The sequence below is a fragment of the Motacilla alba genome, chromosome 3, assembly GCF_015832195.1.
Source record: "Motacilla alba alba isolate MOTALB_02 chromosome 3, Motacilla_alba_V1.0_pri, whole genome shotgun sequence".
Classification (NCBI taxonomy): Eukaryota; Metazoa; Chordata; class Aves; order Passeriformes; family Motacillidae; genus Motacilla; species Motacilla alba.
The window spans coordinates 23,726,069-23,748,562 of NC_052018.1; the positions used below are offsets into that span (position 1 = coordinate 23,726,069).

The 22,494-nt window shown below is 36.5% G+C and overlaps 1 protein-coding gene across 4 annotated transcripts in view; it reads left to right on the plus strand.

The window, feature by feature from the left end:
* The window catches only part of MCPH1 (microcephalin 1), a 123,881-nt gene extending 102,377 nt beyond the window's left edge, over window positions 1-21,504 (plus strand). For 2 of the 4 annotated variants that reach the window (XM_038131615.1, XM_038131616.1), the window contains 3 exons: window positions 19,278-19,515; window positions 20,534-20,612; window positions 21,244-21,504. In XM_038131615.1, coding sequence (XP_037987543.1) covers window positions 19,278-19,515; window positions 20,534-20,612; window positions 21,244-21,304 — 378 coding nt within the window. In that variant the 3' untranslated portion in view covers window positions 21,305-21,504. The remainder of the gene's footprint in view (window positions 1-19,277; window positions 19,516-20,533; window positions 20,613-21,243) is intronic. The other 2 variants (XM_038131617.1, XM_038131618.1) reach the window with 1 other exon arrangement.
* Window positions 21,505-22,494: the final 990 nt, after the last annotated feature.

Here is a 22,494-nt window from a genome sequence, read left to right on the forward strand (position 1 = left end):
TGTCTTTTCTCTTCTGGTGATGTTGCACTGTGATTGTGTTTGTCTGTATGATTCATTACAAGCTCACTGGCAGATGGTCACGTACACTTTGCAAAAGTGCTTGATGCTAATAATCAGCTTTTAGCTTTAATATTCTTTTCTTACTGTAAGTAATGTATATTATCATAATGCCTAGAAATATCATGGTTATTTAGTCACTGCCATCTAAATACTTTTATCCTTCAGTAAAAAAGGTTTCTCTGTACATGTTCAGTATTTTATGAGTGAAACCTACTGTATGTATGGATGGTAGTGACAGAAAAATTGGAGTTCTGTCTTCCGTATATGAACAAAATGGAAGAATGAGAGTTTCATGAGACCAGGGTGTGCCAGAAAGCCTCCTGCCTCCTGCCTATAATGGTTTTTTTTTGTTGGTTAAGCCATTGGAGCCCCACAGGGGTTATACAGCTAAAGCTTCTGAAATCCTGCTTTGTCTTACTTGATCCTCACACTTGTTAAGGTCGAAGGAAAGTGTTTATGTGTATTTTATTTGTTTATGTGTATTTCATTGCATAACAGTAAATCAGGCTTATATGCAGTGTTTATCTGTAATAGTTAAAATGCTGTCAGTCCAAAATACATTCCATTTATTTAAAGGTGAACTTGTAAAAACTACTTCTACATAGCACAGAAGAATGTATATATCAAGAACTGTTGTTTTATAAGAGCAAAAATGTGTTGAATTATGAGTTCTTATCATTATATTATCATTTATTTAACAGTAGGTCAAGATGGAATAGCTGAAGAAGCCAAAATATGGTGGAACTTTGTGGAGACTCTTTATAGCTGTGTTGAGAAGGGAAAATTTCTGGTCTGACAGTTTTAGTGGAGCTGTTGAGATGAATGGTTCCAGCAAAAGTGAATCTTGTTTATTAAATTTCCCTATTTTTAATAAATTCCTTGCTGTTTCTTCATTTAGTCATAAGCAAAAAGTTGTACTGCAACTCTATTCATGTTCTCGGAAGAGAATATGACACTGAAGTCCATGACAGTGTCTTTACAGGGCAGGATCACAGCCTACAGACCTGATATTTTTCTGAGTGTATTTCTCAATTACATCTCCTGAGAGCTTTAGAATGTACATTTTAGTTGCTATAGCTCGTCTTCTCAGGCATTTTAATAAGTGTGTCTAAGGTACAGTCTTAACTGCAGAATTCTGTCCTCCAAAATGGAGACTGAAGTAATTCACAGCTAATATGAAGAAAATACTCCATGAATATGTGCCAGATTTTGTCCTGCTAGTCTTAGTTTCCCTGATATAAGAATTTAATAGTCTTCTTTGATTCCTAACTCCTATACCTTTACTCCAACCACATAAACACTAAAAAAAATCAATTTTAAATGTATTCTTAAAATAGTTGTCAAACTAAATTCCATCATCAGCTGATTTACTTTGCAATGGTGATTTTTAGTTACTGTGATTGTGAGTATATGTTTTTATATGTTATATAAATAGAAGTTTACTTCAGTACTTGTTCTTACTGTTTTGTGTTTTATTATGTGTTGATGAGGTTCTGTTGTAGGACCTTGGAGGTTTTTTCAAAGACAAGAAGTTCCATTGTCATGTTTTTCTTGCAATGATTTATCTCTTGTTGAAGTTATTTACAAGTATCTTATTGAAGTTATTTATCACAAGTACATAAAGGTGGTCTAAATTCATCATTTTAAAAAGTATTATTTAATATTTGCCTGAAGTTGGTCCCAGAGGCTGCAATCAAAAAAGAGCCTCACTTTGCTAGTCAGTATATTACTATTACAAAGGTAGTATTTCTTCATTATTTTCCACTGAATATGAAAGGAGACTTTGTATTTCAATACATTGTTCAAATCCAGAACAAACGATAGTGTCTGCACCAGGAACCTTTTGATCTTCAGAAGAATATTTCTGTCCTTTTTTTTCCCCAATCTGACTGAAAGGTCACACTTTACCCATATTTCATTCTACCAAATTTATTTGTGGCCTGGAGGCTTTATCAAATGCATTTCAAGCAGGAAATTTTGGCAGTGATTCACATGAGAGGCTTTTACCTGTGGACATGAGGCAGCCTGATTCTGCTCACCTTCAGTAGTCTTTGCTGCATGTCATACCTACTTTTAAATCTATGATAGAGAGAGAAATCTAACAGCAGTATGTTTGCCTGAGGGACAGGAATTTTATGGGTAGTCTGAATGGGGTGGATTTTTGTTGACTGTTTTAACAGTAACTATTAATTAGTATCTATGTTTTAAACTAGTATGTTTTGAACATATTAGGACAATCCAGGGGAAAAGTATAAAAATTCTGTTTAGTACTAACTTTCTAAAATAAAAAAATACACATTTAAGAATTAGTTTAAAGGTGTCCTTACTATCATGTTAAAACTGAAAAACTTGTCCCAAAACTTCAGTGATCTACCAAAAGTTTTGCCTAGCCTCAGATTCCTGCCTGAATCAAGGCACATTGTAAGAGCCTTGAAACAGCTGCAGTTTGCAAGCTGCAGTTTGCAAGCTGGCCTGCTTGCAAAACAAAGCAAGGCCAAACTCCACAGATTTTATTGAATACTATTACTGAAGTTCTGAGTTTAGTCTAACCTGAAGGAGGTAGATAACTATGACATTAATTAAGTTTTGCACAAAACTTTACTATGTGGAACTACATAGTTGAGTTGATTGTGTCTTAGAAGAAAAACTGTAAAATAGGAATGGCATAAATAATTGAAAGATCTGTTTGTCCCATCCCATTGGGTTTTTGGTCTGGCTAAGCTCATACTTATGAAATGAAAGATGTGCTTCTTGAAGCAGTACCATAGTGTGATCCCATTATTATTATTATTATTATTATTATTATTATTATTATTATTCTCTGTGTCATGTGGATTGGACTGCTTGCTGCTTACTCATGTAGGAGATGCTGAAGGACACATAGCAGTTCATCTGATATTAAAAATAGAAAATATCTTTTCTTGGTTTTTTGCTTCAGGTTTGTTTGTTGGGTTTGGTTTTTTGTTTGGGATTTGTTTGGTTGTGGGTTTTTTTCTGGAGGTTCATAAAATCATAAAATGGTTTGAGTTGGAAGAGGCCCTAAAGATCATCAAGCTGCAACCCTCTCCACCATGGACAGGGACACCTTCCACTAGACCAGGCTGTTCAAAGTCCCATCCAGTCTGGCCTTGGACACTTCCAGGGATACATCCACAGCTTTGGGCAACCTGTTCCAGTGCCTTGCTACCTCTCAGTAAAGAAATTCTTCCTAATATCTAATCTAAGCCTACCCTCCTTCCTCTTAAGGCCATTCTGCCTTGTCCTGTCACTACATACCCTTGTAAAAAGTCTCTCTCCAGCTCTCTCGTAGCCCCTTTAAAGTACTGGAAGGCTGTTCTAGGATCTCCCAGGAGCTTTCTCTTCTTCTAAGCTGAACAATCCCAACTCTGTCAGCCTGTCTTCATAGGACAGGCCCTCCAGCCCTCTGGTCACCTTTGTGATCTCCTCTGGACTTGCTCCAAGAGTTCCATGCCCTTATGCTGAGAACCCCACAGCTGGATGCAGCTCTCCAGGTGGAGTGTCAAGAGGGCAGAGCAGAGGGGCAGAATCTCCTCCCTTGCCCTCCTGGTCACACTGCTTCTGATGCAGTCCAGGATAGGTTTGGCTCTCTGGGCTGTGAGTGCACACTGCCATCCAATCTCCTGTTGTGTGCTTTCCCCAAGAGCACCTCCCCACTGCTGTAGGGCTGCTGGCTTCTTCTCAACAGCACTGCCAAGTCATTCTCCTTTTTGATGAGATCATTCCTCAAACGTAGGGTTTTTCCAGGATTAACTGCACTATTTCTATTTTCATACTGCCTTGGGAGGGTGTTGCAGACATTGTAGTGGTTATTTCTTTCATCAGAAGTTTTCAGTATCCTCCACTGGCTTTAGCCATTTACAGTGAATGTTTTTTCTCCTGCATTCCAGATTTGTCTAGAACACAACCCCGAGCAGCTGACTGGGGTTTTAGCTTCATTTGCTGGAAGCCTTTGGTTTAGAAGACAAAGAGCTAGTGCTCTCCACAAAGATACAATGTGCACATAGACTTATCCAAAATGACATTTGTTTGATTAATTATAACTCCTATTATAGTGTCCTTTTAAGTTTGAGCTTCTGCCTCGGTGAATCAGCACTTCCAATTCTGTGGTTAAATACATTTAGGAAAGAAACCACATATGTTGTAATATATAGGCTGTATTGTACTTAAGCAGACAGTTACATTATGTTGTGTTTGCAGGTCTGGTATTTACCTTTTCATGGGAATTTGTCTTTCTCATGGTTAATTGCACATGAAGTAGACAGAGGTCAAAATTTGAAAATTAAGGAGAGAGGACATTGGAAAGGATTCTTACCTTATAGATTGTACTGGCGACAACACAGGAATTTCCACTTTAAAATGTTCAAATGATATGTTAAAGAATAGTGTATTTAAGGTATTATGGTGTTCTAAAAATATTTTTAATTACTTTACACAGGTGGTATTATATTTGTATGGCATTGGAGGAATTATTACCTTGAATAGCTTTCACAAGACACTATTAGTGGAAACCCTGCTACCCATGTTTTATCTCAGAGAACTGCATGCCATAATTAAGTGCACTTAAAAAGCCAAATTAAACTGAATGAACAAGTAACCAGTAAGGATGTTCTTTTGAGCATTCATTCTTACCATGATGAATGATGCTTGTTTTTCTCTTCTCTTTAATTAGAATGTTTCTACATTTGCCAAAGAAAATGTTGGAATGAGGACAAAAACTGAAATTATAGGAACAGGGTTTGATGTAATAGCTTATTTGTAAAGGAAACACAACTTGTTTGGTATTTTATTGAAACAGGAAGTTCAGAACCTTAGTACACACAAGCACAACAAATTCTCAGGTGCTAGTTGAGTCATCTGTTGTTGGAAGTAGCCTCATAGAAGGCTTCCCCTTTATTTAGTTTTAATCTTCAATTAACAAAGGGAAGGAAATTACATACAGATTTAGTTTTAGATTATGTGCGAAGCTCTCTGCTGCTTTTTAGCTGTCACCCTGATGTGCATTCTTTGTGACCGTATCATGCTGGCACTAAAAGTGTGTCTCAGTGAATATATTCAGCTTTTAATGAACATAAAAAACCTGATGTATTCCTTTTATTTATAAAATAATGTAAAACTTGCCTAGTCAGTGTTTTGATTTTTCCTTCTCTAGTCATCTCATATCTAATTTCAGTAATCAGCTGATAAAGTTGTAATTGATAAAATTACTGGTTTAAGTTTATTATGGGATCACTTAATTTTTAACTGTCATATTTGTTTGTAATCTATAACAGAGAATGTTACATATTATACAGCATTCTCTGTTAAATAGCAGAGAAGAGCATGACAATGCCATGTAGTTTTGTTTAGCTGTGAAATCATTAAAAAACACTTTGGAGTTTATGTGTGTATCTTCTCAGGAGAAGACTTAACTTTTCCCTCCCTTCAAAGTCTGTAGGACACTGTCCTCTCTTTAATAAGAAGAATTTATTGAATTCCCTCCAAATCACATCATTACTGTTTCTCTATTTAACCCCAGGTGTATTCCAGTGTTGTGCAGTGAGTTCTTGCCTCCATTAACAGTCTGTGCAATGTTGGCTTTATGGCTCTCCCAATATCAGTCCACAGCATAAGGGCAAATACATTACACCTGATTAGTAATGTCATTTTTTAAAAAGTATTCCATGGGTAGCATTAGAACTACCATGCTAGCTCCTCAATTTTAAATTTAATAGAATTATAAAATAAAAATACACACGTTATCCAGTGAGTGTGCAGGACATTTTAAAACTTTTTTCCCTTATGCAGCACTAGCTGGATTATATTCTTTTTCTTTGTTCTCTTAGTTTATATACTTTAATATAGTATGTGTGCAAGCAAACAGTTACCTTCAGGAGAGTTTGCATTATTATAGGACTAAAGCTGTATTCCTGATACACTTACCTTATTCCCATGGATTTTAGTGGGGATTATGGATTGGGGCAGAGCCAGATATGATAGATATTTTTTTACATACATTTACTAGAAAACTAGTTTGCAGGAGAGAAGCATTGAGCATTTGTATTTTATCTAAGCATTGAGTATTATTGAGCATTTGTATTTTTCCTAAGATATCCAGATATGTGACTAGAAAATAACTAGTTTTGTTTGAAGACTGTGACTGTGCTTCAGGGTATTTATCTTGCATTTAAGCTCAAATATCAGTTGCTCAGTTGCTCATATTTTATGGACAGTACTTGCTGACTATCCTTTGGTTTTCAAATTGGAACTGCTTGCATATGCAATGACAGCCCCTTGAAAAGGCTTTCTGCTTTCACGAAAGCAAAAGCACTTCAGGTAAAATCCAGATAGACTAGAAAGTGGTAGACACTCGATCCTGCACCATGCTTAGACGAAGAACAGCATGAATGTAGGAAAGGAACTCAGAAAGGAGGACAGGGTCAGGAGTTTGACCCTACAAACTTTGCCCAGCTAGCATGAGAAGTCACTGAAAGTCCACTACCATAATAAGTCTGCCTAGTTCTCTGTATTTAACTGTGTCATAACTGGCAAGCTCAAATTTAAAACAAACCTGAATTCCATACAGAATTTACAAGAATTTTTTTAAGGTTTTTAGAAGATCAGTATTAGATTTTCAGTTAACAGAAGTGGGCTTTCTTGTGAATTGATTTTAGATTGCCACTTCAGATTAGCACTTCAATAGCTTCACCTTTAGTGTCATGATTTTATTTTATCTTCATTAAGACAGTTCCTGCAAGACCAAATGCAAATATCAAGTAAGCCAAATTAATATTGTTCCATTATCTTTGTCACTGAAAAAAAGTTAAATCAGAAATAAGTCATGAAAAAAAGCAAAAAAGCAGAAATGTTATTACATGTCAAAATCCCAAATGCATCTGAAATCCTAATCAGGAATAAGATTGTATTCCAAATAAGGTTTATGTTTCAAACTTCTTTTTTGCAGCAACAACATGTTAGACTTCTGTTTTCCTCCAGCATTTGGTTAGGTTACTGACACAGTGTCTGCTCTGCCTCATGTAGACTCTGGAGAAGAAAACAGTGGGGTGATCTGCTGCAAATGTGTTTGGTGTATTAGCTCACAAGTTCATAAGTGTCAATTCCTTAAACCGGTACTGGAATTGGTTACTTTTAGAAGAGCATCATTTGTTACCATGCACAGCGTAGAGCTGTGGTTTGTGAATTCATTTCTTTCACTTTATTAAAACAAATCCTTTTCAAATGCTTATCCTCAACTTGAGAAATAAGAGCAAAGACAATAAATTTAGTGTCAGGTACTCAGCCATTACCCCACCAACTATCATAGCTTTAAACTTACTCTGTATTCACAACATAAATATTTCTCCCTCAAGTATACAGAAGATAGTCCCAGCTTGCTGTCACGATATAGTCAAAGTTCTTATATTATTGTCATGCAAAAAGTACAATCATACATTAAAATAATCTTCAAATAGAAATCGTTAGTCATGTCTTGTGTTTAGCACCTATGAAGAAAATGGTCTTCTCCAAAAAACATTTTTTGAGTAATGGTAATTTTAAAGCATGATTGATAAAAACCACCTGGTCAAATATTTGAATACCTAGGTTGTTTTTTTTTTTGCTCTGTGTGTGCTGGCAACTCCACTTGCTACTTTTAGTGCTGGAGGATTAAATGTCTCTGCTTTCCATTCTTCCTATGGGATCTTCCAATTTGTGACATAGATTAAGTGAAGAGGAGATGTTATTACACATAAAGAAGTATTCCTGCCAAGGAGTACTACTCAGGGAAATTATAGAGGTAATCATGATAGCAGTTCTTTTGGGAGTTTCTGAAAGCAGCTCAAATCAGGTCTAGTTTCGCAGTGGGCAGCATTCCACAGCAGTTGCACCATGTATGATGTCAGGTAATGTCTTTGAGTGGGTTCATTTTTGTGATTCTCAGACAATTTTAAAGATTTTTGCTGTTGAATTTTGATGTAATTTCAACTCACCATTTAATTCATATTTTAAAAACCAAGAATTCCCTGCTAATTATCATTGTAGTGCATGTGTTTCCCTGTAAGTAGAGAGTTTGCATGGGACTTCTGAATGCAGCTCTCCAGGTTTCTGTTGTGCTTAGTCATTATGATGCATCTTTTTTAAACAATTTAAGGAAAAAAATCTTTTAATTATACATCACATTTTTGTTAATATTTTGTTTGGTATGTTGTAATATATTGTGTACTAAACAGAAATGTTTTGTGGTTGTTTTGATGAGGGAATACTTTAGGCTGCCCTACTTAGTTTTTCCCCTGTTGATACAAAAAAAATTAAAATAAGAAAGCAACTTTAAAAAAATCTAATTTGCTGATGCCTAAGTTTTTAAAGCCAAGTCCTTTTTATTTGTTTCTCTGCAGCATATCAGAAAAGATTGAGAAGTCAGTCCTCAGAAATTTGAAGGAAAACGAACTCACTGTGTTCAAGATTTGACATATTTCATAAAGCTGTTGAAAACCCAAACATGAAAGCCAGATTTATGAGCTTTTTTAAAGTTATTTGTAGATTCCCAAGACGATTGTGTTCCCATCACTTACTGTAGCCTCTAAAACTCAAATGACGCTTAAAAATATTCATGTTTGGCACACACTGAGTTACTGCTGGGCGTTGCAATGGCATTCAGCTAAAACTGAAGAGTAGAGAGAAGAATGTATTCTGTCTTCATGTAAAACAATTCAGTCTGCTGAGACACAGCAAAAGGACTCACATTTTCATGTTTTAAAGATAAAACTAGCAATTATTTTAAATGTTAAGATTGCGTTTATCATGGGTTCATACAATTGTTTGGGGAATGAGCAATTTGGGAACATCTGTGTAACCCTTCACATTTGCCAGGCTTTTCCTTTCAACAAGATCACTCACTTTGTTATTACTGGAATAGAAAACTCTTTTATTTATCAAAGTATTATTCATTTGCACATTGCCAGGTATAGCAGATCTGTTGACAGCACTGGATTTATCATTTACAGTTAAAGGCAAATGGAAGGATTCCCCACTTCCCTAAGCCAGCAAAACAAATGTCATTCTTGAAACTCACTGCACAATATCCTGTGCTGATTAAAAAAAAAAAAAATTAGACTGTCCAAAATGATCCAATATCTGAAAAGCTTAAGGTAGTTGAAATGAGCTTATAATTTTGAATTTTTTTTCTTTAATGCAAATACTGGGCTTCCATGCCTTGTGTCTTCATCATTTGTAGTATTTAATCATGGGGAGTATCAAGTTGCTCTCCATTAAGTGCAGCATGTTATTAGCTCATGGAATTTCTGTTTCAGTGTGGTCTTTCATCACTGAAATATAGTTATCTGGAAATGTATTTTTTCAGTCTGTGAAAATGGAAGTGTTTACTCTCATATGATTAAACATTGCTATTTACTTCATTAGTACTTCATTCCTTAAGCTACTCTGCTGAAATTAATAACATACTGGTCTCATGCACTGGTCTGCTTGAAACAAAAACCCAACAAACAATTTGCCTTATGTGAGTTGGGAGATTTTGGTAAGCCTAGAGGAGACCTTACATGAAATATGGGTAAATGGTTGCAATATGAGGGAATTAATGCCAAAATGCAGCAATCTTCCTCCTTCTGTGGCTGTATAAGAATGAACTATAAGACACCAATATGGGCAAGTTGCAGCTGTAAAAAGATAGCCTACATTTAGTTGAGGCCATTATTTTTGTGCAGTTAATAAATCCATTTGAAAGAAGCATCCCATACCTATATCACTACCCCATTACATCTGCCAGAAGTGACTCCATGCTCTCTGGTGCCTGTGTCTAGGAGTCAGTGATCCAGACAACTGGAAAGGGATCTGCAGAGTGCGTGAGTGAGTGACAAGAGCACCATGCACACCACACAGGCTTCAGGCTCTGGGTTCATTCCAGCCTGCTCCCATGAACTGAGCCCATCTTCTGAGTGTATTCCGTCCAAATGGAGTACAGTCTGTGCCCTGATGGCTGCTCCACAGTGAGAACTAAAAGTACACTCCATGGGAATGACTAACAGATTCATTTCAAAATTGCATTAAACTAGACCAGTAAAAATTTATCTTTTCGCCAAAGATCCTGTGAGGATAGATCCATCAAGAATAGATCTTTGTCAGCTGTGAGGAAAAACAGGTCCATCTATATATTACATAACTTTTAAAGTCATGGCTGGTTGTCTAAATCAAATTATTTGGAGGCTAAGATTTTCTTGGTTTCAATATGGTCTCAACTGCCTTTGTTCAGCTGTCAGTTGAATTAAGGGAAGAACCTTTCTGTTATTTTTCTTGCTTTGTGTTTTTGAGACATATGGACTTGCATGCATCTACAAACTGTGTTGGGTGGAGAGTCCTACAAATAATGCCAGATATAAAATGGTAGATTCAACACTGCTTACTTAGATCTCCTGCACAGAAGATCCATAAATAATTGCATGAGCTCTTTGTCATAAACATGAGGCCACCACACCAGCACATGTGGGAACCTTTGGCATAAAATGTACAACTATTCCATCCATATACTGTATTTATTATCTAGGCTTTTGCTAAGCTACCAGGCTATAAAGTGTGATTAGTCAGGACCTAAAGTTAGTAGAGCTAGAGATTCACTCTGTCAGTTCTTTAATTACTAAACTGTCTTCATCTCACTTCATGACTTTTCTCACTTTCACCCTTGTGAATTTCCTCTCTCCCAACATCCCGCAGAATGGGGAAGCAAGTGGTTCTGTGGTGCTTATCTGCCACCAGGGCAGAGCTACAACAGACTGGAATTAAAATAACCTTGAGAGATAGAAGGAATGGTCAGAAATAAGTATGATGGAATTCAGTAAAGACAAGTGCAAAGACAGAGAAATAATCACCTACAGAGTGACAATGCAATATTTCTGCCCAAAGAGCAACTCAACATTTTAAGGATCTGAACCAATATATGTAACATCTGTCATACTCCGATAAAAGAAACAGGCGTTCAAGGATGTGTTAACAGGAATGCTAAGCATAAGACACATGAATTTTTTGCAGTGTGCAGAGAGCAGTGGTGGAGCCTGAGCTGGAATACCATGTCTAGTTTTGGGCACTGCACTTCAGGAAAGATGTGGGATCCATTGGCAAAAATCCAGGGGAGAGTAACAAAACTATCAGAGGTCTACAAAATATGACCCCAGCACAAAGACTGAAAGAACTGTGTTTGTTTAGTCTAGAGACCAGTGGAGACATGATAACTGCCTTCAAATATTTAAAGGTTGTTGCAAAGAGGAAAAGAAGAAATTGTTCTCCGTGTCCCTTGGCACTAGGACAAGAAATAATGGGCTGAAAATGCATCAGAGGCAATTTAGGTTATATAATTAAGGAAAGCTTTCTGACTGTGAGAGGAGATAATCATTGGACTAGATTGTGTATGGACGTGGAAGATTTCTATCTTTAAATTTTACAGGGTTTCTTGGGGACTTGTCACATGTATTACATGTAACCCTCATGGTATGCCAGTGGTGCAGGGCTCAGAGGTGCATGTGCCATGCTCATACATCACTTTGGCATGAGGCATGGAACAGGGCTGCTTTATTGATATTCTGGTGAGGAAAACCCTTCCCAATCATAATTTGCAGAACTTTGATATCAATTTGCGATTGCAATTTGCATTCTTACCATTGCCTTGTAGTCACTTGAGTTCTCTTGAAATAAGATGAAATGGAAGAAGGACAAGTTTTGACGTATTTTAGAGGAAAGGTTTAAATTTCTAGTCCTGAAAAATCTTTTCTCACTTAGCTAATTTGTAATTAAAGGACTTTTTCATTTCAAAAATATTTAATTTGTGTTGAAACCAAATGCAAATGATTTATTTTAGAATATTTTTGAAGTTCTAAGCAAGTAATTATAGTAAAGTGACCCTATCTTACAATATTATCAGAGTGTTTTTAAATTATATATATTGGTAATACAGCTCCTTGATCTGCAAGTCATAGTTATTCTCAAAAGGGAAAAGACAATGCTTTACCCTGATTTGGTTTTTATTAATCTATAGTTGATTACATTGAATTATGGAGTTTTTAAAAATAGTTCTATCTCTAGAAAACAAGGAAATTAAACTAAAAATAAGTTATTTTTTTCTTTTCCTGCAAAAATTTGCTATGCCGGAAAAAAAGGGTTCAGACATCTTCCAGTATAATTTTGAATATCCGCCAAACAGTAGATTTATTTGCCAAACATTTTCATACAGTATTCCCACTGGGATTCAGTCTTTCAGAGTATAAATTGGTGAAATTAACTTTTCTTATCAGTCTGTTGGACTTGAGAGAAGCACAGTTGTCTGCCAAAACACAGTAGAAAGAAACAATATCAGCTGAATTGTCTGGATTCAAGTGTTCTTGCCTTCGCCCTCGCCTTGGCCAGGAAACTCTTATATGAAGGAGTCTCAGAGGAGGGGAAGAAACTGTTTTGAATAACTTTTCAGATAATACAGTTTTAACTGTATGCCATTTCTCCTTTTATTTTCCTTTTTATTTTCCAAGACCAGACATCGAAACTTTCTTTTTTCTAGACCGAATTTCCTACTCTATCCTCTTCCACTTCTGGCTCCTGGCTCAGAGCACTGGCTTTTCTACTGCAGAAACCTACGGCCTGTTTGCCTGTATACAATCTGTGTGTGCGTGCATGTGCTGGGGGGCTGATGTAGCCTTATCAAGCATTCAAAATGTTCTCGCTTCTGGCTGTCTGAAGTCTTGACAGACAGGGAGCTTCTTTTTCAGCCAAAGGATATCAATAACCAATGAGAAAGCATTGTTTCAATAAACAGAGATAAAGATGCATATTGTAATTAATTTGTATTGCATGAATGTTGCAAGCTGAGTTTTGCTCTGAGAATGGAAAACATCACTAGCAATGTCATGCCCAAGAGTGGAATGAGGTTCTGGGTGCTGTTGAGATGAAAGGATGGCAGTACTTCCAGAACCAGTTGGGGTCCTGCATCAGTGTGGTGTTCCATTTACTAAAACAGCATTCTCGAAAGCTGAGGATCTATTTTTTTGTGAAACTGCTGAAGGAAGTTGTTTCCAAGTCTTAACATGCTTCTTTCATGCCAGACAGCACCAATTTATTTTTCTAGTGCAGCATTTCAATGTAATTTTTAACGTTTTTAGTGAATACTATTTCAATTTTAGTATCACTAACATGTTAAAAAAACTCAGACAAGTGCTAAAATAATAAAAAACCCCAACAAACTAAAGTGATGAGCTTTTAATTTAAGTTGAAAATGTATGGCACAAGTTTTTCCTACAAAAATAGAGTTGCTACTATCCTATTAAACCTGATATTTAGAAAGATGAAAAAGAAAGCATTTCTTCTTTGTCTTGCAGCAGTACTGCATTGTTAACACGAATCACTCCTTGATCCCTGTAGGGTCCTGCAGATTCTGCAAATTCCTCACTGCAGGATAACTGTACTTTCAGAAGTCTGCTCACTCCAATATTCTCCTTTTCATCAGAAGCAGGCTTATGGTTCATTTGTGTGGATGTAAGCCCTTGATCTCTATGTACGTGGGGCTCCACATATGTGTTTTTCTTTTAAATTTTTACTAAATGACAATCCAAAAATGCATATCACCATGCAAGTGTAATAGTTCCTAACAGGGATATAATTTTGATTTTATTCCTCACAAGGGCTTCATAAAGAATTATAGCAACTGAAAATGTAAACATTACTTAGCATATTGATCCATACTGAAATAATGTGAATATTAAAATCTTAGATCTTAATATTTCCCCAGCAATACCAATAAACTATATTAAATTAATTTGCTATTTTATATGTATTTTATTGTTAAATTTGTACATCATCAAAGCATAAAGCCTGTGGGGTTTGGTGTGCATCAGTTTTCTGGGGGTTTTGTCATTTAATATCTGTGGAGTAGTGAACTAATCCATAACACTTCAACAGTCAGTTTTCTTTTTACTGAAAATGAGCAATTAATCAATTTTTGATCATCCATTTCAAATGAAATAATACTTAGTCTTTGGATAGATATAAACCATAAAATATACAATCTTCTCTCTTAAAACTTGTGTCTACAATTTTATTTTCTGCTGTTTGTATTTAATAGAATATATTAGTTATTTTTTTAAGTAACAATAACCAAGACATTACAGCTTTCCATGTTTTCATAAATACTATATCAAATGCTTAAATATTAATTATAAAATAAATCATAAGGGGCTTTTTTTAGATTTATATTCAGTCAATAATTGAAATTAGGAATGAAGATTAATAATGCATACATTGACTGTACAGTGCATGCACAAATTTTCAGACGTGTGATCAGTAAAGATAGCTACATTATGTATATTTTTGAGGTTAGAACTTCACATTATCAATTCTAGGCTACAAATACAATTTTTATTAATTATGATAAATCATAACCATACTTTTAGTTTCATTTTTGTGAAATATTATTATTCTAATAGCAATTTAGACTGCACATTTCTTCATGTGCTATTTACTGCAAATTGGACACTGAAAATTGAGAGCTATATATAGGAAATGAGCAGTTTCAGTACTTAAAAATTTCAATGTACATCCAAAATATTTATTTTCTTACATATTACATGAATTCAGTTATTATTCAGAGATAATACCTTTGTAGCACTTGATAGCTGTCTTCTATGGAGTTTATGGAGTTTTGTGTTTTTTCTGGCACCTTGCCCAGCAGGAGGTATTCTCATACAATCCTAGACAAAACTATAAAGTTTAGGAGTTTTTATACTATATGCTCTTTTGGCTTGGGGGAATTGAAAATGAGTCACAGGAGGGACAATAGTTGGTGAAGTTTTTTTGTGATTTTTTTACTTTATAGCAAAGAAAGACTTTATTTATTTGTAATACACTCTCCTTAAGTTTTACTTCTGTCAGCAGTATTGTTTTTTCCATTGAAAACTTAGGTTCAAACAAACAACTACATTAATGGTACATTTATGAGAAATGTATGCATGTAAAAGGTGTCTTCCTGCTATTCTTCCTGCTAGTGAAAGGATGAGGTTCATGGTTAGAGTCTTACCAAAAAGATTAAATAGATGGGTCAATAGCACTTTGTTTTAGCGCTCATCTGCTAAAGAATACCATTGGAAATGAAAACCAGTGCTGTCTAATAGGTACTAACACAACTGTAACCATAACTACTGACTTATAGATCCACAATTTGTGGAAATAGTTGCTTTTGGGATTTGATATTTTCCCAGGCTAGGTCTCTGCTAAGGAATTATTTATTTATTTGTAAAAGTTTGCATGAAATGGGTATGGTTTCAAAGGACTGGGAGCACCCCTGGAGTGCCACAAAGGCTTTGATGTTGCAAAGGCAGCTGAGTCAATTCAGGGGTAAGAGCTTGATAGTGCCCTCTCGTCCCCCTGCCAAAGCCTGTGTGGTCAGCCGGCTGCCCTTCAGCAGCTGGCCAGCAGTGTAACTTCCAGGCCAGTGGGCCAGCAAGCAAAGTTGACCTTCCAGACTCCTCTCTGAGCTCTGAATGTAAACACTGTGATTTTTTGCCTCTCTGTGGCCTGTGAGGGGATCCAGTGTGTTTGAGCAAATCCAGGCACAGCTGATTGGGAATGTGGTGGTGGTGCTCCAGACAAAGGCAATGCAGAGGTGACAGTCCATGTTGAACACTTCCTTTGATGCTACCACTGCGATGTGCTGTGTTCTTACCCTGTCCTCCTCTCAAATGCACTGGTAATGAACCCAGATGGAACTGTAAATGCAGTTTAAGAAAACCTGCTCTGTAGCACAGCAGCATTTCCCTTCTCTGGGTGCTCCTACTATGTACTGAATGCATAAGTAAAGCATGCTGATTGTGGACATGAGCTGAGATGAGTGCTGTTAGGTCCTTAAAATTTGGGTTTCCTGATTTTATGATTAGCTATGTACACATTTGCTTTAATATTAATTTCATCCAACAGCTGTTTCTATAGGAAGATGTGTAATATAAATGAGTTTTCATTACAATGGCAGCAAATAAATCCTTGCAGGGGATTTTTTTTAGGTAGCAGGAATGCAATTAGCCCTTTTGAATAATATTCCCTAAAATATGCAGAAAATAGCAGATTGCAACAATTTATATTTGGTGTCTTCTATCTAACACAAGTCCTACTGCCTTCTTAAGATAAAAACTTATCGATTCTAATAATTTTTATGTTTAAAATCTTAGAGTTTCAGGTTGACAAAACCGGTGTTATTGGAATAAATTACCAGTATTACTGAGGGACACGCCTTGGCTTGCCTGGCCCTGCATCTGAACCAAAGAGCGGCAACTGAGGTGTCTTACCTCAGAGACACTACTGGCTAGCTGGATGTCATGGCAGGGCAAGTGAGGACAAGTCCAGGCATGCCAGAGCCCCAGGTAGCAGCAGGATGGAGTCTTGCTCTGGCAGAGGGTCCGCTCTTGCTGACGGAGATGCCTTAAGGCAATGGCGAAGGAAGGAGTCGGTTCTGATAGAGGGTTTCAATCCAGAGATTTTATTCTGGGCTGTATGGCCCCTGAATCTGGCAACAGCTCTAACAGAACTCACGAACCATGTGGTTGCTGCTCCTTTTAACCCCGGGGAGAGGGGAAGGGAAGGGGTAGGAATCCCACCAAGCAGGCACAGGGCGGGCAGGTCTCAGGTGAAAGGGACAACTGGATGGGCCAATGGCCCCCAAGGGTGGAAGGCATCTTTTGAACTCTGCCAATCACTCGACGCCCTTCTGGAATGCCAGGACTGACAGACAGCGCTCAGCAGGGGTCGAGGGGAAAGGAGCCAATCAGCTGGTGAAGGACCAGGATAACTGAAGCAAGCTATGACATCACACCGCAGCACAGTGTGACTTTTGTCTTTTCTAGTTAAATCTAATCTATTGTAGATAAACTAGCACTATACCCTCTTTGGAATTGTCTTTTTTCAATCAGTTGCATCTGATTTGTGCCAATAATTCCAAAGAGCTCTGTGTCAGATGAACTAAGAGGGCATAGCATTTGTCATGAGGCTGCTATGAGGTCAATACAAAAACATTGTTATTTTTGACTGTAGTGCACACTTTAATTTGTTGAAAGTGCATACAACAAGCACTTTCATAGTTTCACAATAGCACAGTTTTTAAATGAAGATTAATGATTGCAATCCTAGTAATACCAAAATCACACTGCTCTTACATCACAGATTGCAAAATATTCTTCCCTTAGTCTCCTTTTAAGACAGTGATCATGGTCTCTAAGCCTCACAAGACCCATCACAAATGGTACTTTTAGAGAATCCCAAATCTGATACCATGCATTAGTACAATTATTAATTTTCTGGTTTTGTTGACACCAAGATGCCCAGCAGACAGGCAGTCCTAGAAGAGTGTTCTGCTCAGATGGAGATAGGCAATACTCCACTGAGTCCAAATCCACAGTGCAAGCCATCGGGTGCAGGAAGGGCCATTGGATATATTCAATAAGTTGGGTCCTCCAAAGTTTGAAATATAACTGCAATTATACTGTGATCAACAAAATTGATTAGCAGCTATGAGACAGAATTCAATGTGCTATGCTATTCCTAAACCTAAGTTTACAAAGGAGTAGAAAATATAGGGTATTTCTTGTGATTGAGTCTTTTTGGTCTGGTTCATCCATAGCAGTCACTGTCTTTATAACTTAGTGAATTCACAAAGCAAAGAATCAACCTAATTTTATCCTCAGGAGAGCCACCAAGGAATTAGCAATCTGAGAAAGCTGAATTATTTATTGATGGAGGAGATCTCAAAATTCAGGTTGATATGGATTGACATGTCCCAGAACAGCAGAGGCCAGTGACACAGAGCCACTGAGCTGAAGCCTCATGTTACCATGGGTTTCAGGCTTTGCAGAATCTTCCTCCAGCTCATTGATCAGAAGTGCTAAGGCAATTCACTTGGACTTTTATCTGTGAACATGTCATGGAACCATTTGGCTTTATAAACCCCTGCAAATCAGGTGGAGATTCTTACTTTGGCTGCACATTTGCCAGGCACATACATTAGATTCTTAAGTGCCTATGTTTTCACAGCATGTTTGTGTGTTGAGTGGAAGGAATCCACTCAACAGCTAATTTTTTCCACTGTTCCAGTTACACCTTCTCACATGCTACAGTTTCGTATTCAGATGTCTCACAAACCAGATATATGAAAAATTACCTTGCCCCCATGCTCATGTTGTCATCTGTATAAAAAATTCCAAGCATCACATAATATGAAACATTTCTTTTTGTTCTCATCTTGCAATTAACTCCAGTCTCATTATAAATTTTCCAAACTTTGACTAGCGATACAAAATCAGAGCTGTTACCTACATTGCTCTGGCAGGTCAATGGCAGCCTCACACTAAGAAATGCAACCTTTTTTTCTTTATTTTTTGTATGAAAACTTAATTTTGCATACCATGCTGTGTACACTTGCTGTATGCACTGCTTTCATGCATATTACAGCTAAAGGAAATGCCTTTAATTGCTGCAACACTGTTCTGCCAGGTATATACTGAGAAGAAAATTTGCCTTATATAGATCAAGCAGGTTTTTGCTATAATGATCAAATGTTACAAGCTGCACAGCATTCACAGAGAACTTCTTTTGGTTTTGTGAACACAAAAGGGTTTACATTAAATGTTTCACTCTGAGTGCTGGTACTTTTGTGTTACTTCATACATCTGAGCAAAAATATAGTTTGTTTCTGTGGAACACAGGAGGGGAAAAGAGGCCCTAAAGTAGTTTAAACTCAGAGTTAGATATGTTTCTAAACTCCTCAATACAAACTGACAAGCATTATATATTAGCAAGGCTATCACAGTTTGTATTTGTGCTGCAAGACTGTAATAATTTATAATTCCCTTTAAGATTTCTGTGTCATGGCAAGTGTTATAAATGTGAGAATGCAAGACTATGGTGAAAAATTATATTGTCAAGCGCTTTAAGTTTGATAGGTAAAATGTCATATAAAAACGAAATAAAATATTTTCATATAAAATAAAATAATCTCAAAATCTGGTTTGGGAATTGTATTGATCAAGTAGAGCAAATTCTTTGTATATTTTACCCAAGAATTTCTGATACACCTGAAAAAGTAAAGTTCATACTAATATTTTTTCCTGAATTATGAAAAACAAGAATTAGTTTTACTTTGAGTGGAAATGTAACACATTTGTTAATTAATTTTCTTGTTTCCTTAAATACAGATCTGCAGGCTTCAGCGTCATCTATCAACAGGAAAATACCAGCAGAATCTCTTTTCAAACCAGCCTGTCATGTTTGTATCTCCTACCAGTCAGCCCCCCTGCCAAAAGCTAATTGAACTTATACAGCTGGCAGGAGGGAAAATAAGTAAAGCCCTTAATCAGGCAAAAATCTGTATAGGAAAAAAACCAAGCAAGAAGCACCAGGAAATAATATCTTTATCAGAAAAATGGATATTAGGTAAGGTATCAAATTTCAACTTATATAAAATATTGCAGAATATGTATTTTAAAAGTTATGAAAAGTATTTCACTGAACTGAGGTTATGAAGGGAAGAAAATGGAATCAACTGCTACAGCTAGATTTTCAGGAAAGTTGTCTCTATGGTGAGATCTTTCTCTTACAGCTAAGAGAGCTTTATGATGGTTCTGGTACTCACCATTTTAATTTTTCCTAGAACGAATATCATCCAAATAGTTTCAAATGTATCTTTTGTATGGTATGGTGACTGGCACCCTCTGATAAATTTTCCTGAATGATGTACATATGAAAGACAATTTTTGCAGTCTCCATTTTACTTGCAAAAAGTTTCTTTTTAACACCTGTTCTTATGTTTCTGAGTTTTTAGTCTATCATTTTTCCAACTCATTTGCCACCCATTCTGATAGACTCTATTTTCAGCAAGAGTATTTTCCAAAAAGGGACCTTCTTTAGAAAAAAAGCAACTTTAATTTATGTCATATGCTCTGTCAAACTTCTCCAGAAAGTGTCTCACTCATACTCTAGCAATAAATGTACTACAGGAGTTGATGTTATATCAGAGTAGCCAAGCAAGTCCTCATCTCTTGACCTCAAATGTTGTCAGATCATAAAGACTTAAAACCTGAATGAAAATACCATTAAAGAAGAAAGGAAAAGTGAGCCATAAGGGAAAAATACTCATCTAAATGCACATTTTATGTCATAATTACCTAAAGTATAAGATAAAATTGTGAAGATTGGCGAGAGAGACGTAAGAAGGTGATATTGTTTGCTGTACCTTTCTCCAGTTTCCAGGAAGACTTAGAGAGCAAGTGTGCAAAAAAAAGTGAGCAGGTAATGAGACCAGAGGTTTGTGCAGGACTAAAAATAAGAGTAAATTAAACACAAAAGTTTCCAATAGTAGAGCGCCAGATGGACAAACGCAATGATCTAAAGCAGTGTGTGATTCATGTGTCCCACTCTTCTACTGGTCTCATGGAGGTCTGCCTTATCCCAGGTCAAGGATCTCATGAGCTCCCTGCAGCTGCACAGGCCACCTTTAGCCCATCAGTGGATGGAAGGAATTGCATATCCAGGTGCTAACAAAAAAGACTCTAAGTTTTTTGTGGCGTTCACAGATTTCTCAGCTCATTTTTGCAGTCTGATTTCTAATCACTACACCCTGCTCATGAGGCATGGTCACACTCCAGTTAATGGGTTTTAATTTGTTTTGATGAACCATCCACTCTCAGAAAAAAGTATTTCTATATGATGCTCTAAAGGAATTATACAGTGTTTTGAAGCTCTGCTCCTTTCTCAGCAACTGTGTGCATAACAGTATGAACAGTGTCGCCTATAAATTGCTGTCTTAATCAAATAAATCAGACCTGTAGGTGTTTCTAATCTTTCACACTCAGCTGTTGCAATCCAGTTGGTTTGTGGCTATCTGCTTTCTGCTATTAGTACCAGCTGCCAATTAATTCACTCAAGGTTGACCAGAACAAAAAGCACATAGTTCAATAATACAGCACCCTTTTAAAACTTAAGTAAATGGTAAGTGCTTGCACTATTTTCATTTGGCTGTTTACATTTATTTCTCTCTCTGGGTTCTCAGCTTCACCAAACTGCTTTATACCAGTAACTGCTCTGAAGTACATTGTTGCTTTATCATCTGTTTCTTTTGCATTTTATTTTAACTAATCCTGAATTTTTTAAAATTTATTTTAGATTCAATCACTCAGTATACAATATGTCCTATGGAAAACTACATTTTTCAGATGTGAGCTAACTCAAGAGTTTCCATATGGTTGTAAGGAAACACGCCTAACTTGGATTCAACAAAAAAATGAGCTGTGAAGGAAATTCCAAAGAAAATGCAAGTCACAGACTTATAAATACAGAGGAACAATTTCTATATTTTTAATATTTGTGCAAGTGTTCATCTTGTGAAATTTTTAGGTTTTGAAATAAAGTATTTCCCTAATAAAAGTCGTCTTCCTTTTGTTGATTTGTTGAAGACTTTTGGAACTAAAAGGTGAAGGAATATTCACCGGAAGGGAGTGGAATTTTCTAGTCTTCATGCAAGGTTGGTCATGTTGCAGTGCAGTTAAGAGATGTGCACTCAGCACGGGTGAGTGTGCCTGAGCTGGGTGTGGTGCAGTCAGCAGGAGCTGTGATCCCAGGGCAGGTGTTGGAGTCCTGTTGGCTTTTCTAGTGCAAGTGCCTCTGCACACACCTGAAGGGCCATGTTGCCACATCTTCACGACCATTGCTAAATACATTTCTTTGGTAAAAGGTTGCCCATGGTGCTCAACTCACACCTGCTGGTGTAAAGTTGCACTTCTAAACTGAATTTTCAAAAGTAAATGAAACTCAGTAATTATGCTCAGATGTGCAGTTAAGGTATTGTTTTATTTCAATGCCTTTAATTGAATCTCAAATGGTGTCTACCTTACACCTAGGCTGAAACCACTGGTTACTGACTCTGAGTTAAATGCATTTAGACAGCACATCATTCAAATGCTAAAATCTGTTGCAAAGGGAACATGCTATGAAATCCTTTAGGTATGCTTGCAAAATGTATGCAAATGTCTTACAGATTAAATTCCTCTTTAATCTGTGGATTTGTTTTTAGCAGGCACAAAGTGAGGTGTATATGTAAAGTATGTTGAATATCACCTGTTGATCTATAAATGTACAAGCTCCTTTAAAGATTTCCAAGTACCAAATAAGTACCATACATCAAAATGATGTATCATGACAGAGAGTAATGTTATCAAATAATTTAAAGGCAGCCCATAACCCACACCTTCCAAACTCAGTGTTTCCCTCAGAGTTCCCTCGGCATAAGAAAATGCCAACTCTGTACAAAAAAATATTATTTTGAGTTAATATTATGAAAAAAAGAAAAATCAAAATATAATAATTGATTTTTATGCTATCTTTACATTGCCATTCTATTGCATTGTTCTAATTCTT